Source organism: Lichenostomus cassidix, chromosome 1Aa, assembly GCF_008360975.1.
Source record: "Lichenostomus cassidix isolate B80296 chromosome 1Aa, HeHo_3.0, whole genome shotgun sequence".
In the NCBI taxonomy this organism is placed as follows: Eukaryota; Metazoa; Chordata; class Aves; order Passeriformes; family Meliphagidae; genus Lichenostomus; species Lichenostomus cassidix.
The window spans coordinates 33,285,262-33,310,988 of NC_139480.1; the positions used below are offsets into that span (position 1 = coordinate 33,285,262).

The following is a 25,727-nucleotide window of genomic DNA, read 5'->3' on the forward strand; positions in this document are numbered from 1 at the left end:
CGGCCTTCGACCCGGCGCCGAGCGCGAGCGGCCGCGCGCGCGCCTGCCCGCCCCTCCCGCCGCGTCCGCCGCAGCTGCCGCCCCCGCCCCGCCGCCCCCGGCCCGGCCCGGCCCGGCCCGGCCTCTGCAGCCGCGGGCCAAGTGGAGCCGGCGAGGCCGGGAAGACGCTGCCGCCGCCTCCTGCTCTCCTCCTCTCCCTTCCCCCCCCGCCCCGGCCGGGTCCGTCAACATGGCGAGCGCCTCGTACCACATCTCCAACCTGCTGGAGAAAATGACATCCAGCGACAAGGACTTCAGGTGGGATCCGCCGCCGCCGCCCCTCCGTGCCCTCCGCCGGCTCCGCGCCCGCGCTGACCCTGCGGCCGCCTGCGTGCCGGCCCCGGGCCTGCTGTCGGCGGCGGCCCGGGCGGGGGCAGGCGCCCGGCGGCGGGGCCGGTGCCGCGGGCCCGGGCTGCGTTCGCGCCGCGGCTGTACGCGAATCCGCTGGTGCTCCCCCGGGAAGGAAGTTCCCCTGAGGGGAGCGCTCCTCTCGCTGCCCGTGAAGGACGGGGCGCGGCGGTGCCCGCACAGCCGCGGCCTCCACGCGTCGTGGGCAGAGGTCCCCGGCAGCCGGGAGAAGCCGAGCGGCCGCCAGGGTCAGTGACTCGCGTGGGGACAGGCGAGGGTGGAGAGCTGAATTCCTGACCTCGCAGATGCTCAGAAGCCAAAGGGACGAAGCCCTGAGCAGCCAACTGTCTCTGACCCTGCACTGAGCAGCAGAGGTCGGGTGAGGTGACCTCCCTCGTCTCTGACCAACTTCAAAAAACGTGAATCCTATGATTCTACGAATAGGAGTAGGAAGGGGAAGCCAGCACGGCAAGCTCGAGAGGGTGCAGAGGAGGGCCACGAAGATGATAAAGGGACTGGAGCATCTCCCTTATGAGGAGAGACTGAGGGAGCTGGGCCTGTTTAGTCTAGAGAAGAGAGGGGATCTCATTAATGCACATAAATATCTCAAAGGTGGGTGTCAAGAAGATGGTGCCAGACTCTTTTCAGTGGTACCCAGTGATAGGACTCTGAGGAATGGCCATAAACTAAACCACAATGAGTTTCACCTCAACATGAGGAAGAGCTTCACACTGAGGGTGGCAGAGCACTGGAACAGGCTGCCCAGGGAGGTCATGGAGTCTCCCTCTCTGGAGACTTTCCAAACCCACCTGCACATGTTCCTGTATCACCTGCTCTAGGTGACCCTGGCCTTGGCAGGGGGATTGGGCTGGATGATCTCCAGAGCTCCCTTCCAACCCAAAAGATTCTGTGATCCTAAGCTCCTGTTCTTCTGGGTGCTGCATCTTTTAGACAGTGGGGTTTTGTGCTCCTCATGTAGTTTGGTACTGCCCTGTACATCCGGAGAGATAAATTCAGTTAAGACTTATGGGGACAGGACTAGCACTTAATTTTGAGTTTAGGATCTCTCACGAGAGCACTACTTTTTATTGGATCATTTGCCTGCTTTGGAATAATAGCAGATAAAATGCAAAATATCAGAAAATTAGGTAATACAATTAAGCTGTTAAAAACCAGCAGACATAATACATTTACACAGTACCTCTAGCAAAGCATCAGGTTAAAAATAATTGCATCATTTTTGTATAGAGTGCAACCAGAAATTCACGTTTGAAGGCTTTACTTGTCAATGAGAGTTTATCAATACAGACAGGAAAAGACATGAAATGCACTTGTGTTTTGTTCCTTTGCTGCAACATTGCAGCATTTAGCTTGTGATTAATGTACATGACATCCAAACAAGTCTCTTCTTCATACATTAAAAATCTGAAGGAGAACAGAGGCAGTGATAAAGTAAACTGTAGAGTTGGGTTTTGAATAATCTTCTTAAGTTTTAACAAAGTGTTGTGGCACTGGACACTATATGTGATCACAGCACATGTGATGTATTTATGAGATTTTTATGTTAATTTCTTTCAAATTGTAATAGCATGATATTACCTGGAGAGTTCAGACTAGAAATTTTGGAAATGAAAAAAAAAAGTGATTAGTCTAAAAAGAGACAAGGCAGAATTGCCTGATTTCATTAAATTGTTCTGAAACTAGATTCAAACATTTTTTCCTCTAAATGTTACAGAAGACTTTTTACTTTTTTCATGCTGATTTGTTTCTGTGATTAAATGAGATTTCCATTTTGTACTTAAGGGGAGGATGACTTACAAAAAGTTCCAATAGATTTTTGACTAAGTACTGATTTTTATGAGTTAAAAGTTCTCTGTGTAGAAGGGTCAGGTTATACCTGTCCAGTGCAATTGTAGCAAACACATTTTTCCCCCAAGCTATCTATAATTAAAATTTGTTTTGTAGTTCGTTTAGTAGAGCACACTTCAGAAATTATCTGTTCTAATAGCTTTGAACAATTTTGAAATTCTTGAATATTAAGAAAAAATTCATAACATAGATTAAAATCCAGCTTTACGAACCATAAAAAAGTGAGTGATGATAGATCTGTACTATTTTGCTGTTGTGGAGTAACATTTTATGAAACTTTATGTATATTGTGTCTGCATAATGGATAAAGTAGTATTTAGTTCTAGTAATTGTAAGTGTGTTTATTCTTAGGTCACATATATTTGAATAGGAACAGTGTAGTTAACTTGTTGATAGCAGGGAGAAGAGTGTAAACCACGGTTCAAGTAACCAGTCTGCTGTAAAATATAATCCTCCTTTTTTGGATCAACTGACCTGTCCAATGCAGAGTTGGAATATGTACTTCTTGGAAGATGTCCATACTTGGGTTTGTATTGTCCACATGGAAACTCGGGCTGAAGGTCTAAAATGGGCAGTCATGTAAGGTGGCAGTTTACAGTCTGGCTGTGGGAGAAGTAGTGTCCTCACTGGAGGAGGAGAATGACTGCTGAGTACAGGGTGTGAGGAGCTGCTGACACACTGCCTCCTTTCCACCAGGTAGTTTGATGTGCAGGCAGAAGGAGTAGTGACTAAAAGTCACTTTGAAACGACTCAAAACTATGTTTCTAAATACCAGCTACTTAAAAGTTGCCTGTTCTCCCCACCCTACTGTGGGGTTTGGGTTGGTTTTCACCTTCAATGGAGGAGTCTGCCAGGAGAACTCAGTTGTTGTTGAGTGCAGAGGCTGCTGGTTCACTGAGGATGGCCAAGCTCTGCTTAGTTTAGGAAATTACAAGTAGGTGATGAGTGGACATGAACTTCTAAGGATAGGAAACAGGAGCTATTGACCAAGGAAGTGAGAGGAAGTTATTAGGTTTTTAAGAAAAGGAAGTGAATATAGCAGTAACTTGGAGACAGTTTTTGAGTGTTCTAGTACTATGTGACTTCATGTGTATCTTTAAATTCCATCCTGTCTGTTACCTTTACTTACCAAGTAGCCTTTTTTTGTTGCTGTGCTTAAAAGCTGATGCTGTTTGCATTCACAGCCTGTTTTAGTGCACATCTGGCTCCTGTCAGTCTGCAGGCTTGCTTCAGTGAGACTGTTGGAGTGAGTGAAAAACGAGTGAGGTCTTATCTTAGAAATACCTTGAAACTATCAGACTGGAGTTATTAAAAGATTGGACAAGTTGAGGTCCATTATGTGAGGTTAGGCATGTGCATTTATGATGCATATTAAGATTATGCAGAGTCTTGGCATTCATTTTCAGTAAAAAGTAGTATCTGGCATGTCAAGCTGCAGAGATAACTTTCCAAGCATAACCTGAGCTAAAGTGATGTCTGTTTGAAGCTGATGTGCCTGAAGTCCAAATGTCACCCTTAATTGTTTAACTAGAAACCCATGTTATCTGGGGCTTTTAAATGGGGGTTGATGTTGGTACCGAAGCCCATGGGATTCATAATTAAGTAATGCATCTGTATTGCTGCTTCTGGGAAGTGAGGGCACTTACAAAAGAAAAATGGATTGGGAAACAGACTTCAGAAGGAAAAGAAACAGAAGGCATAAAGGCAGTATTTTTGGAAAGTAATTTTTCAGTATGTTCTTCTGTTGATGGATATGACTGTTATTAAGTAGTAAATTAATTGATATGAAAGATGATTTTATTTGCTTGATCTCTCAAGAATTCATTTTGTTCTTTACTGTGGCACCCTGGATTGTGGGCTGGATAAATGTGATCAGCTGTTTTCTGGGCTGTAAACAAGCTAGTCTGTACAAGGCAAGAAAATGAAAAACACATGGAACACAAGGTCAACTTTTATTTCTCCCTTCATTAATTAAAGTTTGGCTTTTGTGAATTTTATGGGAGAATGTTTGAGAAACTATTTTCTTCTTCTTGCTTGAAACTTGTTTTTTACAACATCAGCATAGCTAATGAAAGGACTATTTGAAATCTGTGAAAGTGTCAGTTTTTCTTTGTGGAGATCACGGAGAATATAATGTAAATGCTGGCAGTAAGATATGTAGCTGTTCTCTTAAGAGAAAGATGATGACCTAACTCAAAGTTACTGTCATTTTCAAATATGTTTTTTCTTCCTTTTTGTTTTATAAATGCTACTGGCATCACAATGCAGACAACAGTAATTCAGTGTTAAATGTGATTTGTTAACAAATGATAGAAACTGAGAATCTTGAATCCTGAGCACCCATATTGCTTTAGCAATAATTATCTCACTGTCTTTTATTAGGTTTATGGCTACTAATGACTTGATGACAGAACTACAGAAAGATTCCATCAAGCTGGATGATGACAGTGAAAGAAAGGTGGTGAAGATGATTTTGAAATTACTGGAAGATAAAAATGGTGAGGTGCAAAACTTAGCTGTCAAATGGTAGGTATTCTTTTTCTTTGTAAGAAACTGTGTAATGACTGAACTACATAAAGCACTTGAAAACTCAAGTGACCACTGCTATGCAAAGTAATTAGGAAATTGATGTCCACAAAGGAGCCTTTGTTCTTGTAGACTACCTGCCTTAATTGTTGTAACTTACAGAACTGTCTTTTATTGACATTGGGAATTAATATTTGGAGTTTCATGCACCAAATAACATGTGCAGTCCTTGCTGAAAGTATTTGAGTGACACACTCATTCTTTGGCGATAATTCTTGATTGCTAAATAGATACAAAAAGTGTATAATTCAGTGGTAGTTGTCACGTTGCTATTTGACAGTGAGAAGTTAGATGATGTGCAGGGGAAGAATTGTAATATTGAAGTTGTTTTCAAGCAGAGATGAAAACAAAAAGGTAAAGATATGGCCTCAGTTATCAAATGTGGAACATACCTCTTCACTAACATGCAGAATACTGCATTTATGGTTTTACAAGCTTTACAGGAATTGTAAATGTTTTATGGGGTCAGGGTGCATTTGCTTGTGTTTCAGCAACTTCTATTGCTTCGCTGCCCTCTCTTCCTCACTTTATTGAGCTTTACATATGGTGGGACTTTTCCAAAGCATCCTTTGAAGAGGTGCTACATTTCTTAAGACTTTTTGTTCTTGGCCATTCTGACTTTTTGTGTGCTTTAGAGAGGGCCTCTCTTAAGAGACATATAGTGTTCCTGAGAATGTTTCTTGTTTGTGAGCTCAGGTTGTTTTTTAATACTCCATGTATGCTACTTATATTTCATGAGGTGTGGATTGAAGTAAACTTGGTACATGAGCGTCAGAAGTTTCGCATTGTGACTAGCTGTGTTTTCTTCAGCTTATCCTTTGTAGTTTGCCCTTTCAGACTAGCAAAGCAGAAAAAGCCTGTGTGTACCTTCGCTTATGTACTTAGAAGCAGTGCTTGCTTCAGCTTCTGAAGTATTTTAAGTGATGGTAACCCAAATTTTGCACAGAGAAAGTCGTGTAGGAATGTCAAATTTCAAGCCATATATTAGCAGTATTAGGGGTATTAGCACTATAATTGTCACTACTTTTTCACTACTGTCGCCAGGGCTGCAGTGTTATTAAAATGTGTCTTACCCACCTGCTTTTCATAACAACACAAAATACCTTTCTTTTTAATTCAAACTTCTGGAACATCTGAGTTCCTCGTGGTTTAATGGCTTGGAAACAAATTGCTTGTACTCAATCAGAAGAGTATGTTGTTGTGGAACTTGGCTCAGGCTTAGAATTCTCTTTGTGTCAAATAGCATTTTGTGGAAAAGTTACATTGCAGCATACATGCAGTACTCATTTCTAAGGTACATCCTAAAGTTGTCCTGAATTTCTGATTATTGCATGTAGACACATACATCACAATCTTTAATGGCAGTGTTAGAATTTAGTATCTAAAGTACAAATAATGCTTACTAAAACATTGCAGAAAGATTGCAAAGGGTAGAGAATGAAAAAATAGATGACTGCCTTTGTGTGTGTATGTCCTGTTCTTAGTTCTTCAATTTTTAAAGTTTACTTTGATACATTGATAAAACTCTTGGATTTAATTAATGTGACAGAATCTCTTTCAAGTTTGGAGTGTTTTTGAGAAATCCAAATAATGTTAAGGAACAGTGTTAAATTTACTTTAATGGACAAAAAACATCATGAAAGAGTTTTCAGGTGGACTGTGAATATCTGTGTAGAAGGTGGACACATGTACATTCTGGAATGCATCAAGTTGTGTTTTGGAGTTTTTTGTTTGTTTGTTTTTTTGGTTTTGTTTGCATTCCAATCACTTGCAGACACATTTTGCATACAAAAAAACCCACACCACTTTTAGAGTATTCTCTTCTTAGAGCAGCTTGTACTCACAGTACTGTTTATAACTGTTTTAAGCCTAATGCTGCTGCTGTTTGCTGTTCTTGTACTCCTTGTCCCTTTTCTCACACTGCTTCTTACCTGATTTTGTTACAGACTGGTCTGGGAGCTTAGTTTCTTTTGGCTTAGTGCTTTCTTCCTGCAATCTACCTGTTGGTAGAAACGGTGATGGGAGTGAAGGATGGGAGAGGCTGAACACTATTAAGCTGTATTTTTTGAAGACAGTTCAAGCTGATCTCAAGTCTCCCATCTACTACAACACTGGGTGTAAGCCAGATTCATTGGGAGGTTAATTTCAGCCAGCGTATTTTTCTTGACTTATTTTAAATGTTTTGTGCTCTTGTTTATTTCTGTTAAGGATTTCTTGGCACTTTCAGCTGAGGAAAGCATAAACTGTGTTTAGCTCTCTCTTAATTTAAATGCTGTGGGGAGCTTAGAGACTATCAGTAGTAACTTTGATCAGACTGGTACTTGATGACCTTTTAAAGTATAGATTCCTTCTCTCAGAAGGAGGATTTAAGACAACCCAATGTACTTTTCAATCTGTGTTTGAGATAGATTTTTCCTTGAGGAAGGGGGAAAAGTGTTGCAGTCTGCTGGGGGAACTTCCTCTACAGGTAGATCCATGGAAACGCTCTGAATGAAACTCTTGCATAAGAGTCACTCCTTAAGGTTTGATTCTCGAGGTCACTGAACACAGCAGATTTAAAACAACTCAGAGCAGCCATAAAGCAGTATTTATTTTTAGGCAAGTGTAGCAACAAGTGAGCAGTGTTCCTGGTTTTGCCTTATCTGCTGCTTGCTTTTTCACTTGAATAAGAAGAGCTCTATTGGTTAAAATGCTGATGAATTTTTCTTACTAGTTCTGCAAGACACAATGGTCATTTTGTTCTTGATCCTTTCAACTACATTATGCTGGTTTGCAGCAGGATAAAACATGTAAAAGAGGATTGCAAGTCAGTTTTTGGGTTCATGGGTACTTGGGTAGCTGCCTTGCAAGATGGTTGTCCAGTTCATTTCTGAATAAAAATGAAAATCAGTGAGCTGCTTAGTACTCTTGAAGTAAACGTTGGCCTGCTCTAATCTTTGACCCTACAGAAGGGAACTGAGTTTTATTTGTCGAGCTTCTTACTGCAGGCAGTAGATGAAACCTATGTCAGTAACAGCAGGTTGTTAACCTTGTCTTAATGGCATGTAAAATATTAAATGTATTTTTGTTGTTTCTGGTTTTTTTGAAGGAATGGTTTAGGTTTTACCTAATAGTCATAGGCTGTTTCACAGTCAGCCAGTGTGGAAAATGCTACTCTTACAGCATGTTCTTAGTTTATAGCTCTAAGTGTAGTCCAGCATGGTACCCTGTGCACCTTATGGCAGCAGTAGTTACACTGCCTGTAGCTTTTTTTAGAATTATGTGCATCCGGCTTAGTCAAGCAGTGTCGTTTGTCTAAGCGTGGGTATTGTTTTGGTATTGCTTGTTCCTCATTTCTGATAAAGCCAGTAATGCTCTGTTGGCCCAAATGGTACCTTAATTGTTTTATGTGTTCAGTGTTGCAGTTTAAGGATGAAGTGTTTCTCATGTTGAGCACTGATACTCTGGCATTTAAACCTATACATAGAAGTTTTTTTTGACTCACACTGTGAAATGTTTCCTGAAACCAGGAAGAAGCCAAACATACATGTATATGTCTATCTATCTATGGTGAAAGAAAGGGTGGGATTAAAGCACCTTCAGTGAGTCTTCCCTTGTGGTACTGTAGTTTCTCTGCATTTATCAGTATGACTTCTCTGGGCAGTAGTTCAATATAGGGAGCTCTGCCTGACGCTGTGAGTCTGAGTCATTAGTGTGAACAGGATGATGCATGTGTTGGCTGCTGTGTGGCTGATCCAGTTCAGCAGCTTTAGAGCATTTTGGATGCTGTGTAATACACTACTGCACATCATGTTAAACTAGTGATTTGAATATTTTTTTTAATTTGCGAATTTTAATTCTTCCCTGTAAATAAATGTGCTTATTCCATAGCTATTAAAATATGCCAGTTGGAGATTATAATTGGTTATATGTTGATGTCCATCTTCCTAATATGGAGCTATGCTATGAACACTTATTTCCAAATGTATGTAACTTAAAGGAGACAGTGTGTTGCTGTTTATTTCCATAGGCAGCTGAATGAGCTTTTTACTTTGAGAGAACCTCAACACAAATTATTGGCCAGTGAAAGGGAAAAGATTGAAGAGCACTTAAAACTGTCCAAAATGGTGTTTGAGTGTGTAAAATACATGCTTAAGTGCAAAAGTTTTGTTGTCAGAACTGATTTTATACAAGAAGGTTATAGTTTATTTTCAACTTCTGATAAGATTGGTTTGTAATCTGGGACTAATAATAAGGTCTGTAAGGAATATCTACTGATTTTGAAAGCCAGAAAAGCTTGAAGTAATCTTTTGTAAAATTTACTTTGCAATTGATATGTCTACTTTGCTGAACTAATAGATTGAATAAATAGGACTGAAGATGCTGATCCAGGTAAAATATGGCGTAATACTTTCCAGGGACTGTAATTTATAGTGTTTGTGTGAATATCATTGCAGTGGTTTGGTCATCTTTAAAACATTAGCAAAAATGTGTTTCATATTGTTAATTGAGACTGGCTTTTCCTGTGATGATTTTAATTACTTATAGGTTGTGTTTAAAAAATAAACATATTTAAATCAAAAGATAGCTGTTCAACAGTTTAGGTTTAAAACAAGGGTTTTGTAACCTTGTATACTGTAGTCTGTTGACTGAAACGCACAGGGAATTTAATTTCTCTGGACTACTATGGAGTCATTGTACCTTGGAATTCTGTAAGTTTCTGTTCTAGTTGATTTCTGCTTGTGTTGCTTGCAAAACAATTTACTATGCACCAAGGGTAGATGAGTGAACAGTGCTGTGAGTAGCCACTGACTAATGCTGTGTATTTGAAGTGAAATTGTATATATAGATATGTCAATGAATCATGGTGAAGGGAAAGCTTGACTGAAGAGTGAAATCAAGTTCTGGAGAAAGCTGTAAGCTTTTTCAGCAACTGGAGGAAATGTTTCAACTGCAGCTGGGGATGGCTTGATGTATTTGTGTCTCAGAGATAATTATTGGTTAATAATCTGTGTTTGCAGATGTTTGTGTACAGATTTATCAGGAGTTTGCCAGTTAGAGGCAAAAAGTCTTTACCAGTATCACAGTTCAGGAATTATTTTAATAATGCATTATTAATTTAATATTACTGAAGTAGTAAAATGACCAGATTAGATTGTGCATATGGTCCTCTAAACCCCTGCATTCAGGGATTTAGTGGCTGTAGAGATAGTTTAATTGAATCTTAAGAATCCAGTATAGTGCCCTTCCCCTAAATTAAAGGGCAGTGTCAGGTTAGGGCATGAGGTCTGACTACTTTTAACAAAGAGGGTTCTGTCAGAGCTGTTCATTTCTGCAGGATCTGCTGAAGCAAGTGAGAAACCATGCCATTACATCTTCATTTCTGTGCACTTAAATGGCTTCTTTTTATGCCTTTGATAAAGGCATATGGCAATCAGTATCTCAATCAACAGTTTTCTTGAGATTATTTGTATGCTCTACCTTCTAAAAACATAACCCTGAAGTTGCTCTCATGTATTTATTTTAAGGTTATCTGTAAATCTCCATAAAATACTCTGCAAAATCAGTAAATTGTGATCTTCCTGAGTTTGTGGCATTGATGTGATCATAAAGCATCAGTTTCAGATGGCTGTGCCTCAGTGGGACTATTGTCAAATTAGTTCCAAGTTCTGAGCATTAACAAAACTGAGGTAGTTGTAAGTGATGTTTCAGTACCTGGTTTTGGTAAATATGTTTTGCCTTTGCTGTCCCCCGTCCCACACACACACACGTATTTTCAGCAGGTTTTACCACATGAGTAGGGTGGGTAAGGAGAGAAAGAAACCAAGCAGGTTACAGTTTGTGAAGGAAGGCATGGAAAGTGCTAGGTGTGACTGCCTTGGGAATTTCATATTTCTGGGTGTTAATCTAAGTGTTGTGCCTATAGTGCAAACCCTGTTCTGAGTTCATGGGAGGTAAGGCACTGTGAGCATGGCCATTGAAAGAGAACCTCCAGGTTTGCCTAACTTAGTGACAGATCACTAATGCCAAGACTTTGAACCTTACTCTGGTTACTGTTGTACAGTATGTCAGGCCTAGTGCTCGAGTGCAAGAGCATGCTTGTCCATATATCCTCCTCCTGTTAGCATGTCTTTCTGCCTTTTGCTTCTGCTGGGCATTTTTTATAATAATTAGGTCTTGCCCCTGTGAATTCTTGGACCTGGGAGAAAAGGGTAGCAGCAGTGGTGTACATATGACATGTTTGGGGGTGGAAGATGTATTTAGGGTTTGTCTTACTGTATAGAGCCATGACTAAATACAAATGTTGTATAGAATAAAGATGCAGTAATTAAGAGCATTGCTTACTTGTCTCTGAATTAAGCAGGCACCGATGGTCAAGCATGAAACTGATGGCTCTGGCTGGGTAATTTTTGTTATAAATCTTGTTGTTAACTGAGAAGTAAGATGGACTCTGGTTTTGAGACTGAAGCAGAACAGCCATACAAAAAGTTTCCAGTACCAAATTAAAGATGTACTAAGCACGTCTTTTGTTAATAGATTTATGGAGGCAAGTTATCAGCCCAACCAAATGAAGGTTTTCAGATTTTAAAATTCTGTTTTATGTTGCTACCAAAACCAACCTTAGGTTTATGAGTTGAATGCAAAATACTGAAATAATATTATTGCAGATTTAATGCTTTCCTTTTGTTTATACAGCCTGGGGCCTCTGGTGAGTAAAGTGAAGGAGTATCAAGTGGAAACCATTGTAGATACCCTCTGTACAAACATGCTTTCAGATAAAGAGCAGTTACGTGACATTTCAAGCATTGGTCTTAAAACTGTGATTGGAGAACTCCCCCCAGCTTCCAGTGGTAAGGCATTTTGTACTCAAGACTTCATGTAGTTGTATCATTTACTAATTAAAAAAAATATAAAAGTTGGGGCTTTTAGTGAAGAGGATTCAGTTAATTTAGCATTGGAACTAGTTTTGGTTAGGGTGAAAACACATGGCACAAATACCCTTTCTCCTTCTCTTACTCTATTGCCAAATTTTACTAGTTTAAGGGCTTTTTTTTTTACTGAAGAATTTCATTAATGTGGAAAACAAACTTAGAGAATATGAACTCCAGTATAACAAGTTGAGTGTAAAAGCTTCTATTTTAATTATTGGCAGTGGGACATTTCTAGGCAGCAGTAGTAGCTAAATCTCATCTTGGTTTTTGATTGATAATGCACTTTAAAATTGATCACAACTCAGATATTTTTCTGTCACTGTCAGATTTCTTGTCTCACTTTCTAGGAATTGTTTTGGGAAGTACCTTGTGTTTGTGACAGTTGCCTGTTAAATTAGTGAAAGTCTTACCTGCAGGTCTATATTAAGGCAGTGTTTCCTCTAAAAGAGATACTAGTATTGAACAGCTCATCGGTTAAGAGCATTACTTTTTTACTCAAGTGCTTTTCAGATATTGTAGTGTAGGAAATGAATGAGAATAGAAGAATGATTAAAAAGGCTTTGGAAATTACATTTTAAGAGACTGAGGTCTTGTAAATTAAGAAAAAAAGCTGTGATTTTAATGTCCTTTTTGAAAGTTGACATATGAATCTTGCTTCTATCAAGAAGCAGTGAGATGCATAAGCTTTACATAACTAATTCTAAGTAAATTGTTTTAAGCTTTTACACTTTTTTTTGTGTACGTAAAACAAAAAGAGGTCTTTGGGTGGAGGTAAAGCTCAAACAAAAATGTAGCAAAATCTTGCAGTATAATTAATATTCCTAGCATAAAAATGAACAACATATTATTTCTTGCCCCCAACACAAAACACAGATTGTTGTCTCTTTTTCTTAGCCTCCATGGTAACACATTTGACTGTCCACTTGTTATATTTTAATTTTAATTGTAGTTAAGGATGAGCCATAATATATATAAACTAGATTTACCGTAGGTTGGAATGGTATTAATTTCACATTGAAATTCGCAAAATGTGATTAAAAAAATTCAATGCATATGAAGATGAGTGCTAACCGCTGGGGAGTTGTTACCATGACATGAATTCCTTCTCATAATTACTTGAAACAATGTTAGACAGTTGGAAGAAAGAGGAACTATGAAGTTGTTTTAAAGGCATTTTTACTTGTATTTTAAGATACTTTAGTTACAAATTTTTCTGCCTTCCTCAAATGTTTTGATAGTATTTCAGGTACTTACTTTTTAAGTAACTTCTTGTGCAAAATCATTTTATTTTGCCTATTTTTGCCATTCTTTAGAAGTGGCTCGGTCTACTTCTGTGCAGTTCCTTACCATGCAGTCCATATCTTCATTTTTACCTACAGTCCTTTCATTTACTGCTCTAGACTTGTCTTGGCCTTCACTTTCCATTGCTTGCCCTTCCACAAGCAGTGTTCTTCTGTTGTGTATAACTTCTGGGACGAGAAGCCCTCCTACTTAGTGTGTTTGTACATAAATAATCTTTCAGCTCTAATGCAGAGCATACATGGCATTAGCAAACACACTGGCTGTTTAAGCTTGTTTAGCTGGGTGGAAAAAACTTCTTTATGTAGAGGTTGGGTTGCTTCCCATTGTCACAAACATGATCTCTGGTGTTAAAAACTGTATTTTTTTAATACTATGGAAATGCTGAGGTTTTGTTGTACTTTCAGGTTCTGCATTAGCAGCTAATGTTTGCAAAAAGATCACAGGGCGTCTCACCAGTGCCATAGCCAAACAGGAAGATGTGTCTGTTCAGCTGGAGGCACTGGATATCATGGCTGATATGCTGAGCAGGTAAACATCCCTCTTTTAATATGCTGGTGAATGCTCATAAATACTCCTTAAAGCTTGAACTTCAGTTTTTCAAATGTTAAAATTAAATTACTCAGTTATGTGAAACAATATGGTAATACTAAGTATGGATGAAAATTTAGAAAAGGAAGTGAATGTATTGAAAATAATTAATTGACAGATGAATTACTATTTAATCTTCTGAGAATTGTAGTTTTAAGCTTTTTTTTAATGTTTACTGCTTTGAGGGTATATTTTAAACTCAGTTCTTATTTTAAAAAGTTCCAAAACCGGACATTTAAAGACTTGATTGGAATATTTGTGATGTTTGGGGAATATTTGAAGGATTGTCTTACAGTATATGAACAAAGTTCTCTAGATTCAATTGGTTTTGAGTTTGTGTTTTGTCTGTTTTAAGGCAAGGAGGACTGCTTGTTAACTTCCATCCTTCAATTCTGACCTGTCTGCTCCCCCAGCTGACCAGCCCAAGACTTGCTGTGAGGAAAAGAACCATCATTGCTCTTGGTCACCTGGTTATGAGTTGTGGCAATATGGTTTTTGTTGACCTCATTGAACATCTGTTGACAGAGCTGTCTAAAAATGATTCCATGTCAACAACTAGGACCTATATACAGTGTATTGCTGCTATCAGTAGGCAAGCAGGTCATAGAATAGGTAAGAAAAATATATCAATATCTTTTACTTAGAAGTTTTTCAGTGAAATAATTACTTAGCTAATTTTTTTCTCTTACCAGGTGAATATCTTGAGAAAATAATTCCTTTGGTTGTAAAGTTTTGTAATGTAGATGATGATGAGCTACGAGAGTATTGCATTCAAGCCTTTGAGTCTTTTGTTAGGAGGTAAGTCATTCATGGGTACCTATTTCAGGCTTTCTTAACTACTGGTGTGTCACTTGGTTGTAAGCTGTCAAGAAACAGTCTCCTTCATACAAAATATTCTTGCAAGCTTTGTGCTGGAACAGTTCCTATAACTCTGTCTTGTAACTTGACCCTGAAGCAGTGTGTTATGACTGTAATTTACAAACTTTCTACTTGTCGTTGCTACTTGTGCAAACAAGAGGTGGGAAGTATTCTAATAATATTTGTGTCCAATAGTGGTGACAAAAAATTGGCATCCAAAGGCATATCTGAATCTTTTGCAACCTTCCAATATAGCAGATCCTGATACACAGTGGCATTGCCCTTTCTGACCTTCCCTTTGGAATTTCTGTAATTCAGATGTATGCCTTGATGTTGGCTAATGTCTCCAGAGTACACTATGCAGTATGAAATCTTCTAGGAATATTGTAGTACTTCAAAGTAAGTTGTCATTGACTGTATTTTTATATTACACAGGTGTCCTAAAGAAGTTTATCCTCATGTATCTACTATTATAAACATTTGTCTTAAATATCTTACTTATGATCCTAATTACAATTATGATGATGAAGATGAAGATGAAAATGCTATGGATGCTGATGGTGGTGATGATGATGATCAAGGTATATCCTCTTTTTGTTTTGGGGGAGAGGATGAGCTTTTGATCCTGCACCCATCCAAGAACATTGGTATGGGTGATATTACTCCTGAGTATCAGCATTTGAATGACTTGCGTACTTTCATTCAAATTTTGTACGTCTTTTAAACGTAGCTTATGAATTCACTTCTCGGAGTAAAAGTATAGGACGTTGTTGCTGGAGATCAGTAATTCTGAGGGTGAACATAAAATACAAGACAAATATTTTAAAATACTTGAAAGGTGGAAAAAGGCAGAAGCATGTGGCATGATATAAGTGATAAGTGAGATCATCTTGGGAGAAGCATGGGGAAAGGCTTCTCACGACTTTCTACTCTAATATATTGGTTCCTAATGCATAAAATCAGAATAGATTGAAAACTACTCAGTATTTTTCTGTAGGATAAAAGTGTTTCAGACTGAAAGGCATAAAGTATTTTATTGTTAGAAGGGTGGCAAGCATTGCCAGATGTAAGCTTTGTGAGAACTTAGATGCAAGTATTCTGAACTGAGGTCATAACATTCTCATTACTTACAGAAGGAGTGAGCTGCGTAATTGTTGCTTTGGCAGCTGAAAAATCTGTATTGCTTGTTTCATACATTTTTATATTTTTTTGTTGTGTTTGGGAACACTGTATAGTTTGATCTACCCCTAGAAGGAAGCAGACAGGATTATTTGTTGAATCTTGATCAGCTAGTATTCACTGTTGCTTTGTTGTTATGTCATGAGTAAAGAGGGATATGCTTTAAATCAGTAGTCAGGCTATAAATATGATGGGGAGCTCCTTTTCCTATCTGCAGTTTAAATTAATATTTGTGTAAGGCTAGCATGAAAAAATTGGCAGAGAATTACAAGTTAGGCTGTTTAGAAGGCTTTTTATATGTATCATTTTTAACATACTTCTGAACATATTTCTTTGTGTATCTTATGCAGAGAACCCAACTGTATTCTTTTTAATTGTTTAAAATAAAACTTGATGCTTTGCTTGTCTAGACTTGAACATATGCATAATTTATTTTTTCAAGGGAGCGATGATGAATATAGTGATGATGATGACATGAGCTGGAAAGTGAGGCGTGCAGCTGCTAAATGTCTGGATGCTGTGGTTAGCACACGACATGAAATGCTTCCAGAATTCTACAAAACTGTATCTCCTGCTTTAATAGCCAGATTCAAAGAACGTGAAGAGAATGTTAAAGCAGATGTTTTTCATGCATATCTTTCTCTTTTAAAACAAACTCGACCTGTGCAAAGTTGGCTTTGTGATCCTGATGCAATGGAACAAGGAGAGACACCTTTGACAATGCTTCAGAGTCAGGTTATTTGTGAAGATTTTTGTTATCTTTGAGAAGACATACTAAAGTTGCACCTTGTTCATAAGGATAGTTCATTCAATGTGCTTTATCATGCTTTCTTCATACACAGGTTACAGTTTATTCCTGTAGTACTAACATAGAGAGCAAGCTGGGTAAATTGGTGCAAAAAGTGCAGCAGTCTTAGAAACTGAAATTACTGACTCGTACAAATGTTCTCATTTGATTTCAGTTGTTTACTCACCTGTAAAAGTTGCATGTCCTATGTCTTTTAGCCAAATTGCCAAAGCAAAAGTTACTTTGTGAATCCTTAATCTAGACATAAGCTCTGATGATCAAGGTAAAACTTGATCAATATGTTGATAAGACTGCTGCAACATATTTTTATTTGCAGAATAAAAAAGATAACGCTGAAAAACTCTTCCTAGATGAATTATTTAGGTTGACTTTTCAGTTGTTGCTCTCTACAGTTTTATTAATGCAAATCACCTTTCAAAGCTAAATTAGTTTTTTTTTTTTAAAAGCAATTATTTTGAATCCTCATTTCCCTGTGCTTCTGTAACTTCTATAGAGAAGTTAGAGGGTTAGGATGCACATATTCTTTTGTATCCCCCCAGTGACCAATAATGAAAGAAATGTTGGCTGTTAAATCACTTAACAGATGTGTGATGATTGCAGGTTCCCAACATTGTTAAAGCCTTGCACAAACAGATGAAGGAGAAAAGTGTGAAGACTCGTCAGTGCTGCTTTAACATGCTGACTGAGCTAGTAAATGTGTTACCTGGAGCCCTAACACAACATGTTCCTGTACTTGTACCAGGTATGAGAAACACAACATTAACTTAAATACCTACTATAATAAATGGTATGTGGAGTTTCAAAACATCAAAATGTTTAAGTCCTGACTCCTTTTTGCAAAAGCTTTGAAGTGTGGCTTCTGTTGAAAGAAAATGGCAAATAATCATCTATTATGTGGACCCATATAAATATTTTAGAGATGTATTTTCATTAATCTTTTAAACAAGATTGAAGGTTTTTTCCTTCTTTATCAAAAGAAAAGAATTTAATTTGCTTCTTAATTGCAAGCTCAATCTGCGTCTTTTTCCATCCCAACGGAAAAATAATATTGTCCATAATTTAGCTTTTGAAACTTAAAATGTTGAAATTTGAAGTAACAGTGAAAAGGTTGGAAATGTTAAAGGTTCAGAATTCCTTTATAATTAAAAAAATAAATCATAAACCATTGAATAGCCCATGTCTTCTGGTAGAGGAAGCTTAAAAATTATTTGGTTGAATAAAGTGGTGAAAGGGATTTGGAAGCATTCAAGAAAGATTGGGAGCTGGAAGATGTAAATTCAGTATAGCTGCTTTCCTTCAGAAATTTCGAAGTGTTCCAGCAGACTATAAATACCTGCCCTAAAATACATTTTTTGATTTCTTCCAGGAATAATTTTTTCACTGAATGACAAATCAAGTTCTTCTAATCTGAAGATAGATGCTTTGTCCTGTTTGTATGTGATCCTCTGCAATCATTCTCCCCAAGTCTTTCATCCTCATGTTCAAGCATTGGTACCTCCAGTTGTAGCTTGTGTTGGTGACCCATTTTACAAGATAACATCAGAGGCGCTTCTGGTTACCCAACAACTTGTGAAGGTTATTCGTCCTTTAGACCAGCCTACTTCCTTTGATGCTACCCCTTACATCAAAGATTTGTTTACTTGTACAATCAAGAGATTAAAGGCTGCTGACATTGATCAGGAGGTGAAAGAAAGGGCAATATCTTGCATGGGTCAAATAATTTGTAGCCTTGGTGATAGTTTAGGCACAGACCTGCCTAGTACACTTCAGATCTTTCTAGAGAGACTGAAGAATGAGATCACTCGGTTAACTACAGTGAAGGCCATGACATTGATCGCTGGTTCTCCTTTGAAGATAGATTTGAGACCAATCCTTGGGGAAGGAGTTCCTATTCTTGCTTCTTTTTTGAGAAAGAACCAGCGAGCTTTGAAGCTAGGCACGCTTTCTGCGCTAGATATTTTAATTAAGAATTACAGTGACAGCTTGACAGCTGCCATGATTGATGCTGTCCTGGATGAGCTTCCACCCCTGATTAGCGAAAGTGATATGCACGTATCACAGATGGCCATCAGTTTTCTGACCACACTGGCTAAAGTATATCCTTCCTCCCTGTCAAAGATTAGTGGCTCCATTCTCAATGAACTTATTGGGCTGGTAAGATCACCCCTACTTCAGGGTGGAGCACTTAGTGCCATGCTAGAATTTTTCCAAGCTTTGGTTGTAACTGGTACAAATAATTTAGGCTATATGGATTTACTGCGCATGTTAACGGGTCCAGTGTACTCACAGAGCACAGCACTTACTCACAAGCAGTCTTACTATTCCATTGCCAAATGTGTTGCTGCCCTTACTCGAGCCTGCCCTAAGGAAGGACCAGCTGTTGTAGGTCAGTTCATTCAAGATGTTAAAAACTCGAGGTCCACAGATTCCATTCGTCTTTTGGCTTTGCTTTCTCTTGGGGAAGTTGGGCATCACATTGACTTAAGTGGACAAATTGAGCTGAAGTCTGTAATACTGGAAGCGTTCTCTTCTCCTAGTGAAGAAGTCAAGTCAGCAGCATCATATGCCTTAGGCAGTATTAGCGTTGGCAATCTTCCTGAGTATCTGCCATTTGTCCTACAAGAAATAACCAGTCAACCTAAGAGGCAATACCTTCTTCTGCATTCCTTGAAAGAAATAATCAGCTCTGCGTCAGTGATTGGTCTCAAACCATATGTTGAGAACATCTGGGCCTTACTCCTGAAACACTGTGAATGTGCAGAAGAGGGTACAAGGAATGTCGTTGCTGAATGCTTGGGCAAGCTTACATTGATAGACCCAGAGACTCTGCTTCCACGACTCAAGGGATACTTGGCATCAGGTAAGTAGTAATAAAGCATGTATGTATTGTAGCAGATGGCTTTATGATGATACCTATTAATAAATGGATCTAGTTTTTCAAATTATTTACTTAAATGTTATGATCCTCTTGAAGTTTTGTTCCCCCCCATCAAACAATGGAAGGTTAAGTTAATCTGTTTATACTAGAAGTTGTAAATCATACACAGCAAGAATTACTTGTGTTTGCTTTCAGACTTTATATTTCAGTTAACAATGTTATATTTACGAACAAGATGTAAACTTAAAGGGGAAGGAGCACAGGTGACAAATGGACAAATTACCAACCAATTGCAACATTTTGACCTTTTGGTGTAAATTACTATATTCCTAGTTTTTGAATAAGGATTCTGAAATTTTTAAGGATTAGAAAGAATCATTGTGCGTAATTAATGAATCAGTCTCATATCAAGAACTGTACTCAACGTGTTTTCTTCATGTGCTTCTGCTATAAAGGGGAGAGTTTTCTTGTAGGCCTATCATAAATAATCTGTTTTAATAGGCTTATTGCTCAAATTTTCTGTAGCAGATAACATTACACACTTATTACCATGTTATGGTATTTTCCCCTGTTTAAAATGTTTTATCTATAGATTTGAGTTATGTATTGCATTGCTAGTAATAAATAGCATTTCTTGTTAGTTGTTCTTAAGAGGATTGGAAGTCTAGGAGGAATGAGTGGCATTGAGCACAGTTTAGATTCTGTTGTTGTTCTGTTTTGATATTGCATGTTCACACTTTTGTTTCACATTAGGGTCCTCATATGCTCGAAGTTCAGTGGTTACTGCTGTTAAGTTCACTATTTCTGATCATCCACAACCCATAGACCCACTCTTGAAGAACTGCATTGGTAAGTACTCTACTTATACTGACAGCTTTTATGTTTTCAGGCAATAGAATTATATTTAAAATTTCTTCTTTGTGTTACCAGAAGTAAATATTTTGAAGGTACTAGAATTTGCTGCTAATGATAATTATTGGAAGAGTTACAAGATACTTCAAGAAATAAGTAGCTAATTATTTCTATTAGCACTAGTTTATTTGAATTCTGAGCAGTAAAAGCTGTGTGATTAAAAATTCTGTGTATTGAATCTGTGATGGGCAATACAAAAAGGTAGGGCTTTTAGTAGTGTGGGACCAAAAAGCTGATTTCCTTTCCCGTGTTTTTGCCAAATTTTGGTCTGTTTGATGTAGTAAGATGTTCTATATTTACCCAGAAGTGTAGTCTTGGAAATATTTGACATTCAGTCACTTAAAACATGTGTGCTTGTGTGAAGTATTCTGAGTGTTACCAGGTTTTGAATTGTAAATGTAGGTCATTATGATTCTATAATACTTGTGGTCGGAAAGCATTTGGAATCATTTATATTTTTATACAGGAATAAGGTAATCAGAGCTTTCAGTGTAACAGCAGTATAATAAAGACCTTTGCAATGCTGTGGCTTTTTTTTTATCATTTCTCATTTGTATAACCAATTATTGTAGATTTTTTAATATGCTATGGTGAATGTTTTATGCTTGATTAATTACAGGTTTAGATATCTGTAAAAAAATTGTCTATGCTTTTTAACCTAAGGGGGGAAAAGATGTATCCCTGTTAAAAGCATATTTATCCTTAAAAGCATAAAGTTTTGTGAAGAGCAAGGCTTTTATTTATAGGGAAATTAAGTGACTTACTATGTGTTATTTTCATCACTAAGTTGTTTTGGTTTTTGAGTAATATATTCAAGAATTATGCTGTAGGTTTTTTCCCCTCCCACTGAAGCTGCCTTGCTGCTTTTGTTTCTGGAAATATTTTTTGATTATTCAATCATCAAAAAGCTATCAGTATCTAGTACTTAAAAAATCTCAGTCATTTTGAGTTTTGTTACCCAGTTTTTTTGTGAGTGTAAGAGTCACATTGTTGTTTACATCTTGTTGATTTTCTCCTTTGAAAATGTTATTTCCTCATGGATGTTGCTAGTACAACTTCACAAACATTGAGGATGCAGTCATTTATTTTAACAAGGCTGTATTATAGAAGTATAGAAAAATCTAATTTAAAAATTCCTGAGGGAAGGGTGGGATGGGAGAGGTGTTGCTACGTTAATATCTACTGAGTAGGCCTATTTTGTGGTAATTTAGGTATTCTGAGTGTATGCCAATTTGAGGGTTAAAAATCAGTGTGTCGGTAGTTTCCTTCAAGAGGTGTTCTCAAATTTCTGAACTGCAGAATTTAAATTGGTTTTCTAATGCATATTTTTAGAGAATTTTAATAAATGGAGAAAAGGAAAGGTTAAATGTAATTTTCATTATTTTACATGCTGTATCTTGAGAAAAAAATTGAAATGTCATTGTGATGGCCATTTATTTTGATGGTGTTTCTTCTACTACTGTTTCATTATATGAAATACTATATATAAATTATATTCATACTTTTCATATGACTATAATTAATCCTTTATTTGTGTAATCATGCTGAAGTAGTACATGTCTGTTACATTAAAATAACTCTTGCACTAAATATATATTTTTGAAAGGTTAAAACTGAGCAAAGATATTCTTAAAGTTTCAAATGAAAAAGTTCTTAAAGTTGCAAATGAAAAAGTTCCTCATAGGTTGCTTTCTTTCTGTACATGACTGCAGGTGATTTTCTGAAAACTCTGGAGGACCCAGATCTCAATGTCAGGAGAGTAGCTCTAGTGACGTTTAATTCAGCTGCCCACAATAAACCATCTTTGATAAGGGATCTCTTAGATACTGTGCTTCCTCATCTGTACAATGAAACAAAAGTCAGAAAAGAATTAATCAGAGAGGTATGTTAACTGAGAAAAACAATGCTAAATATATGTAAGTAGATTATTTTTTTAAAAAAGCATATTACTTAACTTTGTTATTCTTACTCACTGACAGGTGGAAATGGGACCATTTAAGCATACAGTTGATGATGGGTTGGACATAAGGAAAGCAGCTTTTGAGTGCATGTATACTCTACTGGATAGCTGTTTGGATAGACTAGATATATTTGAATTCTTAAACCATGTTGAAGATGGTCTGAAGGATCACTATGATATTAAGGTTAGCTGTCAATTTTTCTCTGTGAAAGCAGTGACTTTGTCAAAACGTTTAAAATAATAAATAGACTGAAATGGTAAAAATGTTACTTCATATACTTAAGTACTTCACTGCATTTGCCATTTTCATTGAAGTGTGACTGTTCAAAAGGTTACACAGCATTGTAGGAAATACATCTCCATGTATGTGCCAGGCATAACTATTGTTGAACTGGGCTTTTTCCTCACCCTAGATGCTGACCTTTTTAATGTTGGTGAGACTGTCTACCCTTTGTCCAAGTGCAGTGCTGCAGAGATTGGACAGGCTTGTTGAACCTTTGCGTGCTACATGTACAACTAAGGTATCTCAATTTATTTAAGTTCATTATTTTGTATTGTCTTATATAAATGAACTCATGTTTAAAGAATACCTCTGCACTGCTGCAGCATTTCCTGAGTTATATGTGATAAGCTGCAGTAGGCAGGATACGAATGGATCTTTATACGAGTGTTAAATTTATTTAAATTACAAAACAGTTAAACTGGAATACTGAGAGCTTTTCTAACTTATCATGATGGTGTTGTTTTGGACAAGAATTTGGCTGATGAAGCCAGTGTAAAGTAGTCCTGGTTTTGATAGTTTTTTTTGTCATTTACCCCACCTCTTCTTTGTGTTACAACGTTATTGGACCTTTGTAGTTAGTCTCCTTCCATTCCTGCTCTGGTCTTGATTCACCTGCCTGCTCTGGTAGTCATTTAATGCCTGATTTACCTTGCTTTTCCATTACTGTAGTCTGCTATATTCCGTATCACAAAAATTGACTGCCTTTACTTATAATTTATGCTTGTATCACTGAAACATCTTTGAGAATTAAAACAGAAGGTTAGTTGGTTATTCTAATGAAGGTCAGCTTATAAAAAAAGTTCTGTTCTCTGGAAGCTGGGAGTACTGTGATAATAGCAGTTTAAGGTCATTTACTGACCTTACTAGCTAAAGGTTGGCTGCTGTAGTTGCTTTGATTTGGTGATTGACTTGGCAGCTTACAACTTTTTTCTGCTTACCTTGCAGTATTGAAGCTTCAGTCTATTTGTAAACTGCTTGTAAAAATTCTGCTAAAAAGGTGTTTGGGGGTATTTTTTTTTTGAGCGTGCTTAGATAATTTTGAGAGGGAATATGTTTTTTTTACGATACTTTTTTTATGGTGGGTATTGAGGAAGGGTTAAGTGAAGTTTCAAACATATTTTCATTTTTTCCTTAGGTAAAGGCAAACTCAGTGAAACAGGAGTTTGAAAAGCAAGATGAACTAAAACGATCTGCTATGAGAGCTGTAGCAGCACTTCTAACCATTCCAGAAGCAGAGAAGAGTCCATTAATGAGTGAATTTCAGTCACAGATAAGCTCTAACCCTGAGCTGGCAGCCATCTTTGAAAGTATCCAAAAAGATTCATCATCCACTAACTTGGAATCAATGGACACTAGTTAAATGTTTGTCCAAAATGGGGACCATTATGTTGAACCATATGATGCACTGAATTGACAGGTTATGAGTAAGAAACAGAAAAAGTATCTAATCTACACATTGTTCCACTTTATTTACTTTTATGGAGACAGTTGGCTTTTCCCATAATTGCTTTTTTAGCGTTTATTCCAGAAATGTATTTCCATAATCCAGAGTTTAACCACTCTTGTTTTAGTGGATTTGGCCACATTGGGAAATTAAAAAGTTGACTCATGGTGTATGGAGATAAGTTCCAACATCCATTTGCCCTGTAATGTTTAGGATTAAAATGTCGAAATTTTGTGACCATGATTTTTTTTTTTCTTTTGTTCATTCTTTCTACTTGTAAACAAAAAAGGGGGGAGGTGGGAATCAAGTGTCCAGGTGCACCATGTTTTTTGTAAAACTTTTTATTCTTTTTTTGTTTCAGCTTCATAAATTGGTTTGGCTGGCAGATGAATTATGTGTAAGATTTATTATATTAAAAAGAGAGTTTGGGCACAGTTCAAAAAGAGCAGACATAAATGTCGTTTTTACAGATGTGGGGATTAGAAAACCAATATCCCTATTGTGCACACTAATTTTGCATGAGCAAGTTTACAAATATATATTGTCTGTAAAACAGCATGTGCAGTTTATTCGTAATGCAAGTTAAAATAAGTTCTACTGTATCAGTGCAGTTTTCAGGTATTTTGACGTACAGGCCATTCATGCAGGAAGGGATGAATGAAGGTTTGTTGTCTTAAGCTGGCTTTTTTATATGCCAGTAGTATGATCCTGCAGATGTTCTTACAGTAAACATGACAATTTCTGCAGTTTTCATGGGTTTTGATTCCCAAAGACTGGAACCACTGGAATTGAGGTGGACAAACCATAAGACTGGGAGGAAACAAGATGAGATGGAGGTAAAACGAGCAGAGAAAAAAAGAGCTGCTCAGTGGTTCCTCAACTCTGGATTCAACTTCGCTTTTGTTATAAAAGTATGAAGGAAGTTTCTTCAGTAGATTCTATATCCTACTGTTCATCTGACAGCTTTTGTTAAGGCACTAATACATGGTGTTACCTAGACAAGTACTGCCAGACCATCATTTTGTTCTGGCACATGGAGCCACCAGTAGGCTGCAATGCTGCAAGTGTCACACAGTATTCTGTAGGACAGGAAACAGGGAATGGCCAAAAGACTGGGGAGAGATAGAGAGCAAACAAAAGGAAACATTCTTCTGTGGATATGCTGAGCTAATTTAGAAATGGACCAGAAGCGCATAGCTGGCAGTCCCGCAATGAACTGGATTTGGAAATTCAGTAACAAAAGGATGGGGGACCACTGCCTCATGAATTGTTTAATGCAACTGCTTAGTTGTTTTTTTTTTCCCAAGTCAGGTACAACTTTGACTTGTTTTAGTTAACTGGTATTTTTTTAGCTAGTTTGATATTTTGGAAACCTGTTACGTGGGTACATGGCATAAGCTGCTACAGGACTAAACAAGCATTTATTTTTATGACCTCAGAGACAGTTTCCTGTGAGCATTGGGGCTTGGGGGGCGAAATCTTCACCTTACATGCTTGCAGCTTGGGAAAAGCAGAGGAGATATTGGTACATTTTACTTTAATAGAAGGACCTGAACAAAAAAGTCTATGAACTCATTCAGTAGTAACAATTCTAATGCTGTAGAAATTTTTGAAAATGTAGCTTTCTCTGTCTCCAAAGTCTTCATACTAATGTAACAATTGTCTTCTAGAAGTAGAAATAAATGAGATTAAACATACCAACATATCTAAATGTCATGAAAAGGAGTGGGATGACTAGAGAGAAACCATACGGTAGAAAAAG

At 37.5% G+C, this 25,727-nt stretch overlaps 1 protein-coding gene across 1 annotated transcript; it reads left to right on the forward strand.

Annotated features, from left to right (window-relative positions):
- Nucleotides 1-24,356, forward strand: CAND1 (cullin associated and neddylation dissociated 1). The gene is made up of 15 exons (XM_085044590.1): nt 1-297; nt 4,639-4,782; nt 11,518-11,672; nt 13,460-13,583; nt 13,999-14,255; nt 14,336-14,441; nt 14,937-15,082; nt 16,123-16,415; nt 17,089-17,230; nt 17,855-19,348; nt 20,120-20,215; nt 21,991-22,160; nt 22,258-22,422; nt 22,652-22,759; nt 23,657-24,356. Exons 1-15 carry the CDS (start codon nt 230-232, stop codon nt 23,879-23,881), a joined length of 3,693 nt encoding a protein of 1,230 aa, XP_084900716.1. The 5' UTR covers nt 1-229; the 3' UTR covers nt 23,882-24,356.
- The last annotated feature ends 1,371 nt before the right edge of the window (nt 24,357-25,727 follow it).

Excerpts from the sequence above, each read along its gene's own strand:
- CAND1 (XM_085044590.1), top strand. The coding sequence starts at position 230 with ATGGCGAGCGCCTCGTACCACATCTCCAACCTGCTGGAGAAAATGACA. Across the intron at positions 11,673-13,459 it reads ACTCCCCCCAGCTTCCAGTG|GTTCTGCATTAGCAGCTAAT; the intron begins GTAAGGCATTTT and ends TTGTACTTTCAG. Across the intron at positions 19,349-20,119 it reads CAAGGGATACTTGGCATCAG|GGTCCTCATATGCTCGAAGT; the intron begins GTAAGTAGTAAT and ends GTTTCACATTAG.